The sequence below is a fragment of the Anas platyrhynchos genome, chromosome 3 (genome assembly GCF_047663525.1).
Source record: "Anas platyrhynchos isolate ZD024472 breed Pekin duck chromosome 3, IASCAAS_PekinDuck_T2T, whole genome shotgun sequence".
NCBI lineage: Eukaryota > Metazoa > Chordata > Aves > Anseriformes > Anatidae > Anas > Anas platyrhynchos.
Genome location: NC_092589.1, coordinates 29,283,512 through 29,304,962, shown reverse-complemented (window position 1 = coordinate 29,304,962; position 21,451 = coordinate 29,283,512). Strand labels below are relative to the sequence as shown.

Here is a 21,451-nt window from a genome sequence, read left to right as displayed (position 1 = left end):
GTGTCCTTTGATGTTTTCTCCCTCCAAACCTGTAACATTAGTCCATTTCATGCATGAGATGAGAAATGTGAAATCTCTTGAACACAGCACGTTTTCACAGTGCCTTAGTCCAGTGTCACTTAACATGCCATAGCAAATTATGGTCTAGTGATGGAAATTAAAACCCTCTAAAATAGCTTCCTTGTTTTTTGTCAGTGGGGGATAGACTTTATAGATGCTTAAACTGGTTTAACCTCTTGACATGTTAAAATGTGTCCCTTTACTGAGAAACAATGAAGATATCAATTTCACATTAATCAATAAATGTTTCTTTATGAACAATTAAAACTTGTTGCATACCTGAGAGCTCTACCGTGACAGACCAGAAGTCCACGTAGCCCTGAAATCCAAACAAAGGCTATATTTTCTGGAGCATAACATTGTGAACAAACTTTTATGCAATACAATCTGTGAGATCTTATGTTCAATGTGCAATCATGGAAGATTTCCTAATTAGACTATTGAAACTTGCTTACTGGTTATTCCTAAAAGTTAAAAAAAAATAAAATCACAAAGATTCTTGTTCGAAAAATGCAAAGCAGTAGTAAAAATAATAAGCATTCACAGGAATGAAACATTTTCCCTTTTCAGTTAAGAGATGGCTTATCTAATGTTTGACTAAAAAGAACTGACATAATAATTGAAATTTTTAGTTTGGAGCAATAGTTATTCCAAAAAACTAGTGCTAGGCTGTCCTTGAGTAATGATACTCAGTTTAATGAAGAAAATCAACAAGAGCATCTGTATGAGATGCCAGTAAATGCTGGCCTCCTTGTCCTGCTCTGTAACGACAAGTGGTGCTGCTCTGCTTTGTCCTGGAAAGCTTTGGGCAGCCATGTGGTACTTGCATGGCCAGCTCTGTCTCTGGTAGGAGCCAGCTCTTGGGCCAGTGACTGCCATTTCCCAACTAACAAACATTGACCTGTGTCCTAAGCTGCTGCAAGAATAAGAACTGCAGAGTAGTACTGAAATCTGGGGGGTCATGCCTAAGACAAACACATACTAAATATTTGTCCAGTGCATTAGCACCTTGGAAAATGTTAGGTTTTACCCCATCCTTCTAATGTTTTTTCAAGATAAAACTGTCCCATCTGGCAAGAGCTTGAAGGTTAATCACACATGAGAGCAGCTCATCAGTAAATGCAAATATTAGTGGGGAAGGAAAAAGAAATGAAGAGGGAGCATCATCCAGCTTAGAATGAGTAAAATCAGGAATATGCATTTGCTCAGCCAATGCCTCTTGTTTACAGTCTCCTCCAAGACAGGGAAAAGCCCCAGTGAGAAGTTAGGAGAGGACTGCAACTCTCCACAGTAAGCAGAAGGATTTTGCACGTACAACCACTTGGCATTGAAGCTGTTGTGAGAAGTCATCCCCTAAATTCAGTAAATGCTACCTTCCTCCTCTTCAGCACCTTTCTGAAAGAGAACTATACCTGTGGGGCTGTGTGAGAGCAGCCTCCCATGCTGCTGTGGTAATTGAAGCAAAATCCTGCCCCCGTGGGCAATGCTAAAGCCTGTTAGAAAAGTGAGGGCTGGCTAAATCCTGACCTGACTTACAGTTTCTGTTCCTGTGCCTCTCCAGGTGTGCTTCTGCCAGAAGCAGTTTATACCAGCTCTGTGCATAGCACTGGGAATGTCACCTGGGATTTTTGTCTGCTGATGCTGGCCAAGCTGCTGGCATGCTGCAGCTGTGCCACATGTGAGTGGATGGGGAATGGTGAGATCAAGGAGGGTTGATCCAAGCTCAGTGGAAGGGTGAACAGCATGAACCCTTCCATTTTGCTCATGGAAGGGTTCATGCTGTTCTCCCTTTCCTAGTTGAATGAATGGAGTTTCCCTTTCTTGTTCTACCAACATCTGTTCTAGGGACCATAAAGAAACATGAAAAAAGAGCCACTGAGGCTGCTTAGCTGAAAAGATGAGAATTAGAAAATTAATATTTTAATCTTCATACATTTCAGCTCTGTTCCCTGTATAAATTTCATACTGTTTTTTTATAAGCCACATATGTATTGAGGTTGTTGCTGACTTGTTTGTCTGATTACTTGAGGTGTTAGTGTATAAACAGGTCAGTCAGCACATTTGTACATAGCAGCTCGTAAATCATCACATTTTTGTAGTTCCCCCACACCTCCCCCCCCCCCCAAGATCTCCAAAAGTACAGTTGGAAGGACAAGTCTGCATTAAAAAAGTTAATACATTGTGGTAGCAACACGAACACTGACACCAATTGATTTCGTATTCATCAATGTAGTTGTTTACTCCAGCTGCTCTGCTACCTCCTTGTACTCTGACTCCCTTGTCAGGGTATGCGTGCAGGGTTTCATTTATGCTGGTGTATTATAATAATATTGTTAAGTAGTTTCAATTCATTTGGACAAACCTTACCTATACACACAAAAATTCTACTCTAAAATTTGGGCACATACTTCTACATGTCAATGGCAAGAATATATTAAAATGTTAAATTAATATTAAATTAATATTTATATATATACACTAATTATTTAGATGAGCATCTACTACTTCTTCTGAACTTGTTTTCAATTTTTCTTTAGCCGTATTAGTACAGGAAACATTTTCCTGTGTGTGATCAGTCATATGCTATACCTCTCAAAACTGACCTGTTTGATGCAGTTGACCAAATACAAAATTTGGCTTATGAAAATATTATTAATATTGTATCTGAAAGAAATAGTTAGCCTCAACCCTGAAATTATGATTCACAAGAGATGATCCTTACATCAGACTGTAAACTGCATATCTCTTAGAACTGATGATTATGAAACCAAACCATACAGAGCTAAAGAATCAGGTTTTATTTTAAACATGTATGCTGGAACAGAGTTTGAAGGAGATTGCCTGTAAACTGGAAATAACAAATGCCTATAGAATTGAATATGAAATCTTCGCTTCTTTATTTAGGGCTGCTATGGATTCTATGCCTTTAAAGCTTATTTTTCCAGTCAAAGGACTAAATGGGATTCAGAATAAGAATGGAAGTATATCTCTTGAGGAAGGCATGTTGTCTAGGTTGTCACTTTTCCACCTATAAGATAATTTTGAATTATTAATACCTGGAGAAATGTTCAGGTGGACACCTCTCTTTTAAGGAGTGTAATATCCTCTGGGCAGAGAAGGGAGATGGAGGAAAGGACCAACCAAATCAGAAATCCTGATCACTGTGGGACTTAAGGGATAAAGTATCCAAAAACCATCAGCTTACTGTGGTGAGCAATATCCATGCAATATCCATGGTGGAAGCCATGGTGGAAGTGATGCAGAATACCTAAAAAAAAAAAAAAAAAAAAAAAGTTATGATATCATAATCTGTCTATAGGAAAATTTCAATACATTGAATCAGATTATCAAGTCAGGTCAACTAATTAACCAATATTTTACCTGTTTTTAGATTAAAAACTCCTACTTTATGTAATATCACAGTTCATTCCTGACATGCTGGAATGTGGTTATGGTTCATCGTAAAAGTTCCATTGAATTACAACTCCCAAATAATCTGTTGTTGCAGATAAAAATGCAAAATTAATTCATAGACTTTATCCCATGATAAAAGCTTGTGCAGCTTTCCAGTGCATCATTGAGTGAATTGCTTTAATAACTAATAGAAACCTCCAGGAAGGGAATTATTAGACAGTTCAGTACTCAATGGAGCTCATACATATTTGCAGAAAGTAGCCAAGCTTGTAGGCCTGTAAAATTAAGCACAAAAAACTTCCTCAAAGGGAAAATTCAAAGTATGCTTAGTATTTTCTTAGATTATGTCCAAAGCTGACTGTCATCAACTGCCTAAAAACACTTAATAATTTTGGACATGCTGTCTTAAGTTGTATTCCAGTGTCACACATCTGTTGAGACTTTCTTTACACTTGAACAACTTACCTATAATATTAGATGAAAGCATAATTTAAGATTAAAGAAATGCCAAGAAACTGAATTTAATGTAGATAAAAATTAATAGAGGTAGAACCAGACACAGGGAGCAGACCATGCCAGGAAGGAGACATCTTTCAAAGAAGTACGTAGTATTATTGTCAGGTGATATGGTGAACCTGATAGATGAACAGTCTAATCCAACATTTCAGACCATGATTTCCCTTCAAAATTATATTGTAGAGGAAAAATTCATCCTCATTTGACTTTTATTTCATAGCACAAAGAATAATATTGCTATTCTTTTTGTCAAGACCCATTCTGATATAATGCATCTAAGCAAATGTTCAAAACCAACTTGCATATCCCTTTGAACATAAAATTAATTGATTAGGAAAATAGATATTAAATTGTGTAATTCCACTGAGTTACAATACAGCAGATGACTTAAAAACTCATTGATAGGGCAGAATAAGTTCATTTACCATTTACTGTAGATGTAGCATCCCTTCACAGTTATATTTCTTATGGTAGTCTCCTTGAAGTCAGTTTGATTTTACTGAGTTGTTCACTTAAGATAAACAATACAATAAATGTAAATATTAAATATCCTTTGACTATATGTTAGAAAGAGCCATTTGCTGTTTAATATTTTATTATCTATTTATGGTACACTATCTGGGTATGCCTGTGGTATTTTGAGGAGTGGTGTAAGCTTGCTGAACCAGCTCTGCCTCTGTTGAATTGCAGCCACAGTAGGGTGGCTGTAAGAGACACTTACGTGGTTTCATGGCTTTTGTCTGGCTCAGCTAAAGCTCAAATCTGCCTGAAATACACCATGACAACATAACCTATGCTATCCTTTCCACACTGTAGAGCTAACTCTTGTGGGACAGTCATTATAACTTATTAAAAGAACTTGCTAAAGAACTGAAACTGCATGCTTGCAACAGGACGGTGAGGAAAAAGACAGTGGAAATCCAAACACCTTCTAAGCAGTGATATATAGTCCCATGTAATATACCTGACCAATGGTCCTTATTAACAGTAAATGCAGTCTTAGCAAATGTATAGCTGAGTTCATGGAAAAGCTGCTTTCTTGCCTGCATGCAATCTGCCTCTTCCTTACTTGAGCTCTTTGCCATCTGTGACAGAGCTACTGCAGTGTGCACATTCATCTTCGTAGCATAAGGTGCCCTCACTTGTGGTGGCCATCTTGAAGTTCTGGGAGTGACCAACAGCAAAGCCCTCAGCAGTCGTCTGTTAGCAGCCAAACCCAATCTCACTCAAAAATGGCCTGTGAATTTGTGGATTATTCTGTGAAACAACCTGGCTGGCTGGCAGTGCAGGTGTGCAAGCGTAAGGGCTTCCTGTGGTTTAAGATTTGACAGACTCCAGTTGCTGCCCCTAGTTATTTGACAGTGATGTGGCAACACTAAGTGGTTGCTGATGAACAGGTTTGCAGTGATCATGCCTCTGTTTTCTGTTTTTGTTTTTTTGTTTTTATCTTTTCCTCAGGGGAAATCGCTCACATCAAAGAGGTTAACCAGTCTAGTGCAGTCCTACTAAAAGGATCACCTTGTAGCATGGAAGCAGACTCAAATCATTATACATACTTTGTAGCTCACTGATTGCCTGAATCAGAGGACAGTAGAACAAGATGTTGCATGAGCAAGGACCTGACTTGTTTTCTTTTGTGTATACTAAGGCATTACAGACTCCGAGGGACTCTCTAGCCTTTCGATGCCTCCATTTCGAAAACTGTCTGCTCACTTCCTCCTTCATATCAAGCTGGATCTGTGTCTTTTTATTTTCTGCAAGCTCAAGTACAGTGAAAAAAAAGCTTCTGCTAGGCACAGTTTATTTAAAAAAAAAAAAAAAAGTCAATCAAAAACTGGAAGAAATGTAAAAAAAAAATGCATATATTAATAAATATACATATGGCATCACATTTATTGCACAATAAATTAGCACAGAAGGTTTCATTTCACTGATGTATTCACATTGAGAAAGAAAGCCTGTGTCTTTGTCTGTTGTCTGTATATTCTCTGTTAATGTTTCTTGCATTTATTTTTATACCATATTTAAAAAAGAACACCTTTTACTCCAGATGTATTAAAGTTGATCCTTTCTCTGTAAATTTGTGTATGTTTATATTGTTGTTTTATCTTTCATTAAAAGATGCAGAATCTCTTTCCTTTGGGAAGTTTGAGATTTTAATATTGAATCTGAAGATTAGTCAAGAGCAAAATCATTCCTAATAGTTACTTACCTTGTGCTTTCCAAAAAGTGACATGAAATGGCATTTTCTTTCTCTCAGTGACACCTAACCAAACACACTTTATTGATAATCATTTACTCTTTATTTTCTTTTTATCAAGCTAGCAGCAGTGAGACCTTTCCAGCTTGCTCATCATCACATAAGAAAACCTTTCTTTAAGCTAGACCAGGTCTGTGAGAGCACACCCTCTACAGTGTGCTCAGTTGCTGCCCAAGAGCAGATCAAGTGAAGTGCATTTTCTTAGGAATGGCCTTGAACAAATCTAGCTGAAACCATTAGTGTGTATTTTCTAAATAAGACCCTATTTCTTTCTCCTTGCTGTCATGTGTCAATGCAACATTTTAGGCTGAAAAGGCAGCGGTTTGGGAGTGCTGAGAATAGAGCGCAAACCTTGGGTAGTAAATGCAGGAACTTGAAATTTTAATTCAGGGGCTCAGTTCAAGTATGCTGTTGCATGTCTAATACTGAGGCTACTCACAAAGACCTACTCATAGGTTTACAAGAGTGTGTAGCTGTTGTCCTTGGGACAACAGACGTGGGACCTTCTGAAGTTAAATTGAGCTGGAACCAGAAAACCTGTGCTTGGAAGAAGAAAAGCAGCACTTCTGACTGATACAGATGACGTAAAGGTAGTGGCAGAATCTCTGAGCACAGAAGTAGTGGTGTGAGCTAAGTCAAATTGCAAGTACCTCCAGGGCATTATAGGATGCATAGGACAAACATGCTCAAAGAGCCTTCTTAGCAGTGCACAGGAGAGACTCAGGACAGACAGAGCTGGTACCATCTGTGGTCTTGACTTTTTTGTGACATTGGCAAACAGGAACCTTGTTTCAGAGAGACTACCAAGCCTAAAAATGCCCCCCACCCCCATTCCTGACACAAAGTGGGATGGTCATAGACACAATCAGGCAATAAATTTGAATACATTGGTGCTGGTGTCATCTCAGTTAACACCAGCTGCCTACCTGTGTTGCTGCCACTGGGAACAGGGCTGCTGAACTGCTATAACCCTGACTGCAACATCTCTAGAGTAATGGTCTGAACAAGCCCAGGACCAAACACATTGTACATCACCATGAATGGCTGCTCCCTTGTTTTTTTTTTCAGCTGAATTTTCTGGGGAGGTGGGATTTTTTTTGTTCTTTGTTTGCACATGCTGCTATGTTTCTGGTTTCTAACCAGAATAATAATCGCTGCGTTAAGGTGTCACAGTTTCTGTCATCATGATTCTTTTGAGCTGAATTTTATCACAGAACACTGGAAATGCCCATGAGAGCTTGATTTTATCAAGAGCTCCATCTAGGTCAAGTCAAAATATTCACAGTCTAAAGAGGCCATATGAATTCTAATGAATAGCCACACTGAACCCCAGATCTTAAACTCTGAGATTTAATTTTCCTTCACCACAGCAATGTGAGCTCTGAGGCATGAACTTGGGTCCAGAAAATCCACAGAAATTTGAGCTCTGTTTCACTTCTCAGTGCCAAATGGAGATATTTATTTCCAAACTCCTGCTGCCACCAATTGCATCAGCTGGTATATTGCTGCTTTTCCTTAGGATTTAACTAATTAGATACCAGCAGCTGCTTTGAAGAATCACTCCCTTCAAATGACTAATGTTTCAAATTCATGTGTTAGATAATCATTGAACTTTACCCTAAGGAAATTAATTTTTTTTTTTTTTCCCCTTTTTAAATCACTTTGCAACACTGACCAGCCAAGAAAAATATCTGAAGTATTTGTATTTCTGAACCCATTTTGTACTCATTCTAGTTCTTCTTTTGTTTCAATACATACAAAGCTTGCATTGAATGGCTGCCTTTTCCTATGTTTGTGCAGGATCTAACACAATGCCTGTAAAGTAAAAATGTGTATTACAGTAAGAATTTCAAAGTAGGCAGGGAGCAGTATTAAGGTTTCATTTGAACCTTGTTTCAAGTGATGCAATGCCACAGTTACCCAGGAGTGAATTTGTCCTAAACAGACCAATAAAACCTGCTCTACAGCCAGTTGATTTTTAAAGGGTTTGTCTGTGATCTCTTCATCCCTCCCATGATCTGTCATTGTTGCCACACTGGGAATGGAAGCTCCAAGTACGCATGAATATCTCCACAGAGAAAAAAACATAGATATTTATGGATGTTTGTTTCCAAACATATATGAAAAGACACTTCCACCAATTAACTCAGATTATGGCATATTTATTCTTACCATGGCAAGCAGTTGAAGTACACACTAGGCAGTGATGTATCTATTAGGAATTTCAGAGAGGTCATGTATCTCATGTATCTGCTGAGGAAAAAAAAAGGACCAAGCAAGATTTCTTTCCTCCTGGAGAAGAGCCATCAGTCAGAACCTCCTGGTGCCTCCCAGGAAGCTGGAAACACCCTTCATTGGGAAATATTTATTTTAATATGCTTTAAAGGAACCACTCCACCTGAGAACAGCTGAATATTCACCAGATTTTCTGTAAGGTGCAATTAAAAACTGTCCACTGACCCTACAACACCAAAAAAATGGAAGGGAAAAGGCCTTAAATACCGAAGAGAGAAAGAGCAAAATGCTGAGCTGAAAGAGCAGTGGAGACTGGCCAGAAATTAATGAGCTGAAGGTGAAGACAGAAGAAAGAAATGAGAATTAATTGCATTGACCAGAATGGAACCAGCAAGGGAGGAGAACTCAGGCACTGAGCAATTTGGCGCAGGAGAGGCAGCGTGCTGCTGGTGGGATGCCAGTGCTGGGCAGAGCTGGAATCAAAGCGCAGAGAAGCAGTCCGACCAGATCATCTGTGTCTGCCCTTTTAAAGCCCAACAAGGACATTTTTTTTTTTTTTCCTGAAAGAAAGCTCTTTATACCACATATATGGAATTTCTCTTTTTTCAAATTGCACCCCTAATGTCATTTGAAATAATGAATGCCCAGTAGTCCTCCAAGAAATAACAAATGGGAGCAAAAAAAATAGTTCCAGAAAATGAGACCTACAGGAATGTGTTTAGGATGTTTATTTATTAAAAATATGGAAGAAAGCCACAGCAGACAACTAAAGTGAGAGAAGACTGTTTTCTTTAAGTAACAGTTGGGAATCACCAGTGATTTTTTTGTGTGTCTTCCATTTGTTTATCTTTATGCCAAATTATATGATTAGCAGCAGCTGCTTGAATTTAGATTTTAAAATTACCATATTTTAATTTCCTTTCTAGCTAGAGATGTCATGCACAGAACCAGCACCACTGAATTTATTGACTTAAGTGCATAAAACAGAAATTTTTCTAAAAGAAAATTAAGAACTATAGATACCTGTATAAAATAAGATTTTAATCCCAAGATATTCCAACAAATTACCAACAATTTATTTGTACATATTCCGTGTCCATGATTCATTTAAGCATGTTGCTAAGTAGTTCTGAATAATACAGATTTGCCTTTTGATCTCACTAGGCTAAATAGGTTAATGAAGTTATGCTGAAGGAGCCCCAGTATCAAAGACATGGAAGCAGAGGACAATCTGAGGCCAGGCTCCCTGTGGTTGTGCTATTCTGGACTGTGGAGTCCTCAAGTGAGGTTTGTACAAATAAATGGGTTTTGTTTGTACAGATATTGGCTTGAGGACCGCAGTCTCCCCAGACACTCATTATCTCTGCTACTGCATTTTTTCCCCCCTAATATCTAAACTAAATCTTCTTTGCTTCAATTTATCCCTTTAGCCCTTATCAGGCTGCTACATTCACTGTAATAAAATGTCCCCTCCATTTTTGCTCAAATATGTAAATAGCCATTGCAATGTTACAGTGCCCTTTGATTTCCTTCCTGGTGTTTTCTGAAGTGTGGTTTGACTCTGCTGCTCTCCTCCAGCTTTCACAGAGGATGGAGCCTGGAGCAGGCTGCAGTGCTCCTGCCCAAGCTTGACTGCTACAATTGCAGTGCAGGCTGTACTTCTGTCTGTAGGCACAATAGCAAGGCTTGCCCTTTTTGTAGTAGAGAGTCACTGCTGAATCATTTCCTGTGTATGAGGCACTGTGATGCCCAGCTCCTTTGCAATAAAACATAGGTGGTTTTTCCCCCTTGGTGTGTATTACTGGATCAGTGAGATGTCTGGCTGTCCATTGGATAGCATCCAGTTTTGCAGACTGTTCTTCTCTTTTACTAAGGTCATTTCTCTTTTTTTAAAAATCCTAACCTCTGACATACTTGCAGACCATTTTCCTTCTGGTATCTCTGTGTATGGGTAGGCGTGAGGAATCTGCTGTCCTGATTCTGTAACACTGATGCATGAATGATAGTGATTATCCTCATCACTATTTGCCATAAGGGATTTGTATGTGCAAATTGTTAAGAGAAATTGCCATGATAATAAACTCTGAAAACCTGCACAAATTCTAGATGATAACCCTTATTTACAAGGGTGGACATGGATAGTAAATATCAAACAATATTAAGATACGATTGTAAATGTTACCTTGTTAGTGGCATTTGCACAATTTTTATTGTACTTTTTCTTCACTCCCAAAATATATTCTGACACATTTGCCTTGTCTTTTTTTTTTTTTTTTTTTTGATTTAGCTAGATTTTGAAACTTCTCATTAGATTCATTATAGATGTCACCTTTCAAAACAAATGCTATTTACTACCCTTGCTGTTAACCTTGTGGCTGCTGCTTCTTCTGTGTCACAGAAATGAAGCTTTTCATTATTCATATAACTCTCCTATCCACTTCTTTATTTCTTTCCGCCTTTCCTTTTTGAAAGATACATGGCAAGGGCATTTTTAATGTAACTTTTCCACCTTTTTGCTGAATGCATAACCTGAAATCTATGACCTTTTTTTTTTTTTTGAGTTCATCCCTTTTTGTGCACTGTTCTTTATACGGCTCATCTGTTCTTTTAGATTCTCTTTCTTCTCTTCCCCTCCCTGGCAGTAACACCTTTTTAGGATTCACAGCCTTTTATGGTTCTTTTCTTTTGTTCCTCTGATCCTCATTCCGTTCATCCCTCCTGCATGTTCCTACAGTGACCACAAATACTCTGCATTTCCCTCCTCTGTTCTGTCTTTCTTGGACTTTAAAGAAATCACACGGGGAAAAAAAAAAAAAAAAAAAAAAAAAAGCTGGTCAGCAATTGGGGCCAGGGCTGATGCAGAACATGCCTTTGACCATGACCTGACCTGATCTCTCCTGGGACCTTCCCTGGTGCCTTCCTTTCCTTTTCCTGTCCTGCTCCTTCCAGCTCTCTACACTTCCTCCAGCCACTGCTGCCCCTAACTCCTCACTTTAGGGGATGGTTGTTAGTGGTGGCACTATCTCTGTTAAAAATGCCCTCCAGGTCTCTCCATAAAGGCAGGTTCCTGCCCCCTGCTGGGACCCCCCCATGACTTGTCTGGCTGCTTGCACCTGCCAAAACAGGAATGGAGATCTGGACCATCTGGCTTTTTCTTCCTTCCTTCCCATGTAAACGTATCTAATGTTGGTAAACAGCCCATAAATGACGTGTATGATTGAGGCAGGGGAGGCGTAGGGGCTGGCAGGCTGCTGGCGTTGAGGGAGAAGAGCCTGGGGTGATGTCCTGGAGAGGAGGTGTCTATGTCTGGTGGGGAGGCCTTGCTGCTGACCTTACAGGAGGTAGGAGAGAGATGGGTAATCCTTAGCATAGGTACACTGGTTAGGTCTGGACAAAAGGAAGCTTGGTTGGTTACTCATGTGTTGGGCAGGACAGGGAGCAGGTGATGAGGTCACTTGCTGTGGGCATTGTGATCTAGAATAAACTAGGAGCTCGAATGTCCCTCAGGGCAACAGAGGGGTGGGGGGCCCAGAGGGTGGCACAGAGCATCCCAGCTTCTTGTCAAACTAAGTGTCTGCGGGAGGTAGGAATGAGGGTTGAAGCCCAAGACTAGAAAATGTTTCCAAGTCCTGATCCATACTGGTCTAGGAGGTAGCCCCAGTGAAACTAATGAACAGGGGTATGGAAGCTCACATTGTAGCTGAAATCACAGGTAGTTTTCTGAGGGGGTGGGCATAAGTGTCAAATTTCATCAATGGATAGCCTTTCTAAAAATGTTCTGGTGTTTTAAAAGGATACACTAGCAGCAAGATAGACATATAATGCTTACTTAATGATGGAATCATTTTCCAGAAACTCAGATTTAGGGAATAGCTAAATTTGTAATTGTGAAGTCAGTTTGGGTTGCTTCTTTACTTCTTTTTCCATCCTACCTGAATTACTTCATGAACCTTGCTGGGACTTCGGCTAAATCTCTTCTCTTGCTTTCCTTCTCAGTTGTTTTCCTCGTCCTTTTTTTGTCTCTGTTCCAAATCCTAAATGTGGGACAGTAACTGCAGCTACTGGTGCAAAAGGATTTTAATTTGTATGTTTATTTTCTTCCTCTAATGGGAACACAATAAAACACAATATCAGACTTCCATTTTGTTCCAAAGGGCTTCTTCCGAATGCAATTCCTGTCATAGAAACCCATGTGATCTATTTTTTCTGTATTATTGTGTATTTTTGACATTCAGACATTTTACCTGGGTGAAAAAACAAAACAAAACAAAACAAAACAAAACAAAAAAACAAAACAAAAAAAAAAAAAAAAAAAAACAAAAAAAAAACAGAACCTGAAAGTTATCTGAAAGTTATGATTTCTAGATATTTTTTCTGGCTACTGCAACTCCATTGCTGTGTTAAAACTGCACTTTGGGATTCCCATCTGCAAGGAGAGCTGAGCATCTGCTGATCTTCCAGTGCCTCTGTTGGCATCTCCCACTGCTTTTTCCTGCCCCAAACTTCCAACAAACTACCAACAAACTTCCACTGAAATAGAGATGTGATACCTGCGAGACTGACTTCAAGGAGTATTTATCCTTTGCTCAGTAGGTACATTGCTGCTTGCTAGCTAGATGTCAGTTGTGTCACCTCTTTGGTACAATCCAGTGGTGTTTTTCTGTTTGTTTGTTTTTGTTTTCTCTCAAAAGCTATTTTGGACAACAACTCCTCCCACTCCTCTCACCCCAGACCACACCACATGCTGGGAGTGCGTGTATGTTTCTAGGAAGGTTTTGAAGGCAGTGTCTTTCCACCAATGGCACAGACAGGGCAGAGTGCCTTTGATCACTTTGTCTTTTTTATGAACAGTAGAAAACAAAAACCCAAGGTTTGGAGACCAGAAGACCTGGAGGAAAAAAAAAAAAAAAAAAAAAAAAAGAGGGAGAGTGAGGAGGGTGGGATAGAGCATAAAAATAACCTCTGGGAAAGTGAGGCCAAGGTTAATCACCAGCCCCACACGGTGGCCACCAGCTTCTGTATGCTGAGAGCACCTGTGGGTGGCTGCAGACCTCCTGCTCCACATGTCATCAGCAAAGCATCAAGCATAAGCAGAAGAGGAGAGGGAGGCCGCAGGACACGTATGTGCATGGTGGCACTGCCTGGCGCAGAGCTCAGCGCTGGAAAGCAGAAGGCTGAGGCCAGGCCTTGGGAGATTGGGAGGAGCCTGGTCTACATACCCTTCAAACCACACTTAGCCTGCAGCTTTCATTTTTCATCTAAAGAAAGTTTGCATTGTGTAGAAGAAAAGAAAAAAGGAGAAAAGCCTTTACATACTCAACGTGGCGAAGACTTTTAATGTTGCCCTTAGATGTCGCATCCTTTTCCAGGCCCTGAAGGTTCCTGTGCCTGGGTGGAGCTCACTGCTCCTCATTACTGAGGCCTCACGGTCTGGTGGCTGCTGGCGCGTTCTTGCTTGGCCAGAAAAAAGCTGTCTGCAGCAGTCAGCGTCCAACCTTAATGTAATGCAGAAAGGGTTCCTTTTAACAGCTCTCACTCCTGGATACTGTAACACTGTGTTTATTGGTACTGACATGGTAGCACTGCCATGGCCAGCGTATCAGAACCGATCTGCTACAATACAGCCAAAATTTTAATTTCGCTAAGGAAAAAAACTGTAATCTGAATGGCACTGCTTACTTTGCCTTGTGTAATGTTTTAAAATACAAATTATGTAAGTTTATTGGATGAGACATTTTTGGTATTCAGTATAATCCGTCATTTAAGAAATCTAAATAGAGCATAAAATCAAAAACAAAGGAAGCAAGATAAGTCAAAACAATTTTCTTTACCAAAGTGAAGCAAATAGTTTGCCGCTGTAAAAGGTGGTGGTATTTATTTTGTGTTTGGGGGTGGGAGGTGGAGGGGGCTTGGTTTCCTTTTTGCCTGGTTGACCGATTTTAGTTGTTTGTTTTATCCCTGGTTGTTCTGCAGTGACCATCTTCCCCTTCTTTCTATTTGAATTTATTTTCTGTTCAGAGAACTGGCGGAGAAGCCAAGTTTATTTTCCTAAGCCCTCGGCTGCGGTGCCGCGAGCTTTGCTTCCAGCGACGGCACCCGGCGCACCCGCCGAACCAGGCGTCACCGGGTGCCCTCAGCACAGGGTGCCCCCAGCCCTGGGTACCCTCACGCTGAGGCCACCTGGGGCCGTCGCAGCCTGCCGTGGGCAGCTCGTGGGACGCGAGTGACACCTCGTGGGGGCGCGCAGCAGCTGCCGCCGGCAGCCCCACCGCAGGGGGCTCCGCGCCTACACGGGCGGCGGCGGGGGAAGGCGCCCACGCGTCCCGAGTGAGGCCACGGAGCGGCGTGGGGCAGGAGCAGGGGGAAGGACGAGGGCCAGATCCTGTCCCTTCCCCGTGGGAAAGGCATATCAGCGTTGTCCGACTCCTCCTCAGCTTTCTTCCTGCCGGAAAAGCAGAGCATAGGGGAGAAGGAGAAATGTTCATCTGCGGGGCTCACCACACTCCGCCCTCCGTGCCTCGCTGAGAAGGAGGAGACACCCCGCATCTAACAGCTGTGCTGGAACCTCCCTGCCTTCCACCTGCACGGCCGAATGACACATGCGTGTGCCAATATGATGCAGACAAATACATGGGTTTCATGTGCACTGATTTCAGGCTCCTTTGCCCTCTCTCCAGACCCTAGTCCATGTGTGGGATTGCTGAGAGACCAGCTCTGTGTATTTCAGCAATTTCCATCTAATGTTTTCTTGCATGTCCAATTCCAGCTTTACCTCACTTAGTGAGGTCAACCTTCAGGCCAGGGCTGTAAACCCCAAAGTCTTCAGACACTGAACCACTTTTGGGAAGCTTTTCTATGGAAAATCATGTAAGTGGGTAGATACATTTCAGCTTTAAACCTTGAGGAATGAAAAGAATGTTTTTGTTCCATCACAGACATTGGTAATAGACAGCCAATCTTCATTACATAATGTTTAATGAAGAATATATTAGGTACTTATATGTAATATATTTTATGTCCAGACTGAATGCTCTGTAAAGCAATTGTCCTGGCTTTAAGGGATGGAGAGAAGGTTTGTCTTTGGTTGGATATATAGCACTCCCCTTTCGGATGGTGTCATTTGGTAATCTCTGCCACATGTTCTTATGAGTAGGATGTTTTTGTTTCCTTACTGTGTCTCCCCTCAAGTCCTGCCGGGTAATATTTCAGATGGTCACGGTCAGAAAAAGCATGTGACAACTTCCAGATGTTCAAGTAATCAAAGCAGCCTGCAGATCTAAGAGAACACACCAACAGACAAATGAAGGATAACTTGAAGGGCCACGGTCTAAGTGGGGGGTCACGTTCCAAGGCGGTGCAGCAGGCTGAAGGATAGCCTTTGAATGTCTGGAGGCTTCCCCAAAGTCTGCATCACTTGCTGAAAACAAGATGGCCTGATGATGTGGCTGAGCAGGAGTGCAAGCTGACTACACGGGCTCCAGTCGTGGTTCCCCAGATCTTGCAGTGGTGCTGGCTTCCTGGAGAGTGGAGAGGGCCATGGTTGTGCCAGCTGCTGTCTCCTACCTGAGGGGTGTGGTGGGCCCTGGGGAGCAGGACCATGCCCAGCTGCTGGCCACCCCAGCACTGTACCTGGGCTGCCTCCACCAGGGGTTGGCAGGCCCTGGGGGCAGGCTGCACTCACCTCTTGAGCAGGTGGCCTGCCTGCCACTGGCATGGCCCTAGCTGGGCAGTGCCGGCACTTGTGTAGGTGCCAGTAGTGAGCACACAGCTGGGCTTTGGGAGCTGCCCAGCAGATGTATTCCCAGCTGGTTGTTACTGGTTCATCTTCCCGGCTATATAGAAATGGACATGGCAATTGAAAATACATGGTGGGGCATGATATTCCTCAGTGGTAACGTAGACACATTCTTCAGAAAGAAATAATGTATATATAGAAAATAAAATAATAATAATAAAAAAGCTGCTTATACATGGTGCAGCACACATGGAGCAACACTCATAGGCAGGACAGTCTTGTCCCTGGTCTCAGCAGAGATAATGCTCCCACCCCATGGCATCCTACAGCAAGACTGCTGGTGCCTTTGTGTACGCAAGCATTTTGTGTGGCAGTGCCTCCACTGTGGACAGCACATCTTTTGAAAGAGATGTGCTGTACATCTGCCTGCTGTGTGTAAAACTGGCAGAGCTCCACTGGAAAACTGGTTTTCAAAGTGATGTGGAGCACCGGTAGGGGGCAAGCATTGTTGTTATTCTTATTACTATTAATTACTGCTACAACTACTGATATTGCTACTACTAGTGGATATGGTTTAGAGACGGGAGTTCGGGTTGATGGTTGTATTTGATGATCTTCAAGGTCTTTTCCAAACTAGATGATTTGGTGATTCTACTGCTACTACTGCTACCACCAGTAATTTGTGTGGAAATATTGCTGGCTGAAAACCTGTCAGTTGCTGATGGAGAAAGGGAAGATCTGATCCCTTCCAAGGAATAGCTGGATTTTTGAAAGTTGCTGTGACTTATGCAGGCCATTTAGTGACAGAGCTGAAGTTTTTGAAGCATTACTGTTTGGGAGATTGCTACCAAATGTTCTTTCCCCTTGACATCAAGGCTTTATATAACTTTTTATGCAATCCTACATAGTTCTTTTACTACTTGGAATCTAATGATGTAGGATGCTAGAAAACTGAGATCCATGCTAGGAAAAGAAACAATTTTGTGACCGTTTGTTTAATAGCAAAGGTGTCTTTCATCAGACAGGCTCTCCTTATTGCATTCTCCAAGCATTTGGAGAATTTCTGGCAAGATTATTATTTGGTTTCATTCTAAGAATCACTGTGTAACTACATAGAGGGCAAAAGAACAATATCTTGCTCACCTGGCACATGTTGTCTGTGTGCATGGATTGGGAAGCCTGAACCTGAGAACTACATTGGTAGTGGTGTAGTGGCTTTAGAGGAGGCTCACCATGGCAGAGGTGAACAGCCTGGAAAGCATCTGTGGACCCAAAAGTGAGGAGGTGTTGCAGTTCACAAGGATACCAGTACCTGGATAAGCTGCAAGAAGCTGTTGGCTGTGAAAAATTGGATCTGGGCAAGTACAATGGAAATATATTGAGATGAGTGATCTCCATCCTAACTCATGTCTGTAAGACAAGGATAAAAAGGTCCTTTTATGTTGTACACCACGAAAATTTTTGGAGGCTTAAGTTCTTCTTACATTGGAGCATCAACAGCATGTGTCTCCACAATTTATAATGCGGTTGTCAAGACTACCAGCTCTTTTCACACATCCAGAGAAAAAGTTGCAATTACCTAAGTATGGCAAAATAGAAATGGAAACCATTCCCTGCACTGGAAGCTGACTCGGGAAGGACAGATCATCTATGGGGAGACAGGATAAAGAAAATGTACTGACTCAGAAACCAGAAAACCATGGGAGAAAAAAAAAACAGCCAGCATTTGTCAGACATCTACCCACCTCTCTGTTATCTGCCTATTTGAGTGTTTTTATTTACGGAAAGGAGCTCTTCTGATTCATTTATTCATTTATTTTTAGGAATTAAAAATCAAAGAAGATCAAGGTTTCTCTGCCATTGTGACAAACACAAATACATTAAGCACAAATGCATAGACATGCCCCTTGTAAGCTGGTTGTTCCACTTGCATGCTTGGTGTGTTTCAGACCACATGCCTGGTCTCCAGTCAAGGTTCCATAGTTTAAAAAGAATTGCAGTTCATTCTTCAGAAGATGTGTCAGTCTCTGTTATGGATTAAGAAGACAAAATATGCTTTCCACATTTACTCTTCTAGCAAGGGATGATTTTTGGAGGATTTGCTAGTCACATAATTCCAGTCACATTTCTTAACATGTCTGGATTTCTTTGTGGTTAAACATAGACTCTGTCCTTCTTGGATTTTGCAAGGCTTGCTGGGGGTGCATTTACCTGTGCAGTGTTTACCATTTATTTGTCATAATTAATACTTACCATTGCAATCAGTGTTTTCTATTAAAATCATTTTGTCAGGTTAAAAATTGCAAATTAAAATATTCTCACATTGGGAGGACCCTATATGCAATTTTTGCAATAAAAATTCTCCAATTGTTTCCAATTTGATTGGCACTTACAATGAAAGATAAACCTTTCCTGTTAGTAATACCTAGATGTGATCTTTCTGAAGCTTCAGATACGAATAAACTCTCTCTGAGTTTTGCAGGTACTTTAATTTCCCGGCCTTCCCTGTGGCTCGAGTAACCATTTAAAAAAATAAAAAATAATAATAATAAAAAAAAAACACATAAGCAAACAAAACAAACAAACAAACAAAACCCGACACCTCTATCCAGTATTGTCACATCTTCTAATTTGCTTTTCCAGTTTTCTTTCAATTCATTTATTTATTTGCAGCTTTAGCTCCGTTTTTCCCCTTTTCCTTGGTGTTGTGGTTTAACCTGGTCGGCAGCTAAACACCACACAGCCATTCTCTCACCCTTCCCCCTCACTCTCTGGGATGGGGGACAGAAACGGGAAAGTGAAGCCTGTGAGTGAATAAAGACAGTTTATTAAGACAGGAAAATACTAATAATAATACTACTAATAATAGTACTACTACTAATAATGTGTATGAAACAAGTGATGCACAATGCAATTGCTCACCACCTGCTGACCCATGCCCAGCCTATCCCCAAGCAGCTGCCCCCCCCCCCCCCCCCCCCCCCCCCCCCCACCCGGGTAGCCACCCCTATATATTGTTTAGCATGATGTCTGGAATACCCTTTTGGCTAGTTTGTGTCAGCTGTCCTGGGTCTGTGTCCTCCCAGCTCTTGCTGCACCCCTAGCCGGCGCACTGGCAGGACAGAGCAAGAAGCTGAAAAGTCCTTGCCTTAGTATAAGCACTGCTCTACAACAATTAAAACATCAGCATGTTATCAGCACTCTTCTCATCCTAATCCAAAACATAGCACCCTACCAGCTACTAGGAGAAAAATTAACTCTGTCCTCACTGAAACCAAGACACTTGGGAACTTGGAAAGTTCTCTCTTCTTCCTTTTCTCTGCCTCCTCTTCTTATTCAAAGTCTCTAGTCTTTCCCATATTTTAATAACAATCATTCTGATCTGCTTACTTCAGATTTCAGCCAAATCCTAGTAAAGTCAATGGAAAGGTTTTCCCTGGAATTTTAGATGTGTTTCTTCTGACTCCTTCTGTTGCATTTTTTCTTTCCTCTTTATCCTTGTTGCTGCCTGGCTGGCTGATTTAAAAAAATATTTTCAGTACAACTTGTCCTCAGTTGACTAAACTGGTAAATAATGGATAAATATAGTCTTGACTGAGAACAGCTTTCTGGCAAAGACGGAGTACAAAACTAAAGAAGAATTTTTCTCACCTTGAGTCATGAGATCGGATTGGTTAAATTAAAACCATTTACTTAACTTGCCTGTACAGCACACAAAAATCATAGATGCCCTTGTACTGATATTTTGTGCTGCCCACACTACACTCACTACAGCACCTGGGTAGTAATTTTATTCTGTGAAACAGAAATAGACTGGGTGTATTTCTTTCTTTGTATCAAAAGTAGCACAAATCACATTTATGTATTTAACCAAAAACGGCTCAGGTTTATTTTTCCCAGTGGTTCTTTTTATTTTATTTATTTATTTATTTTTTGTATTCTCCATCTGGAAAGGAAGTTTTGTTCTGTTGTAACCTTCAATCTTCAACACATAACAGTCATATTATGAATTCCTCAGTGTCCTAAGGCTGGCTACCTACCTTTGTAGCTCAGTCCTGCTGTGACAGTACTGTCTTCATATCAAAATGTACTTACTCAGCCCACAAAAGGGATGTTTCTATGTTTGTTGAGGTGAAACTTTGCATATTGCCTAAAAAGCATTCAGAAGACTTTTATAAATGTATTCTATGCATCTATTCACACAGAGGGACTAGTATTAAAAGTATTATAGTGTTCTCAAAACACATAGTAAAAGTAAAAACCTAACATGCAACAGCAATATGAATATGTCATTGTATTTTGAATTTTTACTGTAATAAATTATAGCCATAGTTCATACAACCCAGCTATTATCTCAGATTGTCTCTCTGCAGAATCACAAAAACAATCTGAGTCATCCTGACTTGATTCATGTTCAGTTCCTGTTTTGGAAGGCTTCTCACCATCATACAGGCTGGTAACATTATTTTTGTGTGAAAGCTTAGATTCTGTACAACTGCTCCACAGTCTATGGCGGATTCTGCAGCATGAATCATGGAAAATATGCATCCCTGGTTATTTGTAGATGGTTATTTTTGCAGAAATTAATCTAGAAGAGTCAAGGGGATTTTTTTTAATTTTTTTTTTCCATTGTGATACATGTGGCTTTTTGGCAGACTGATGGGAATTGTTTGATGGACACTTATCAAACATATCAAAAAACGTTCGGCATCTGAAAAAGGGGAAAGAGAGAGTTGACACATGGAGTCAAGACTGAGTATGAACCAGTTTTAGAAAGAAAATAAATTTGCCTTCATGAGTAAAGCCAAGCACCAGAGGGTTGTTTCCCTTGTTCTCTCAGGGTCCTCTGCACACTCTGTCATTAAATTCTCATTAAACTTTTATTTATCTTTGTCATGGCTTTAACTTTACCTATGTATAATCTATTATTTCAATTAGTATATTAAGGATATATTTCAATTAATACATGGAGCTGATTAATTAATAAATGACTTTGGCACCCTCTGCTGAAAAACATGATAGAAATAGAGAAAGTGATTTCTGCTTGCCAAGATTCCTTTCATCACTTGAGAGAGACATCTCTGAGGTGAAAATTCAGCACAGTAACTCTGGATAATACCTTAGACATGAAGTGAATAATAATGTGTGGCTTCAGGGAAATGAAGCTACACAGAATAATGATGTTACAAGCTAATGTTTCTGCAGTGGAACAGTTCAACAGGGAGTAGCTC

General features: G+C 40.7%; 1 protein-coding gene across 8 annotated transcripts in view; it reads left to right on the top strand.

Annotated features, from left to right (window-relative positions):
• The window catches only part of RGS7 (regulator of G protein signaling 7), a 260,311-nt gene that overhangs the window by 237,177 nt on the left and 1,683 nt on the right, over positions 1-21,451 (top strand). For 4 of the 8 annotated variants that reach the window (XM_038177292.2, XM_027453809.3, XM_027453807.3 and 1 more), the window contains one exon: positions 5,449-5,782. The exons of 1 other annotated variant lie outside the window; for it this stretch is intronic. Coding sequence is in view for 3 of the 7 variants with exons in the window: in XM_072035610.1 (XP_071891711.1) it covers positions 5,449-5,499 (51 nt within the window). In the remaining 4 variants the exon portion in view is untranslated. Of the gene's footprint in view, positions 1-5,448; positions 11,344-21,451 lie in introns of those variants that run through there. 3 more of the 8 variants (XM_027453801.3, XM_027453796.3, XM_072035609.1) reach the window with 2 other exon arrangements.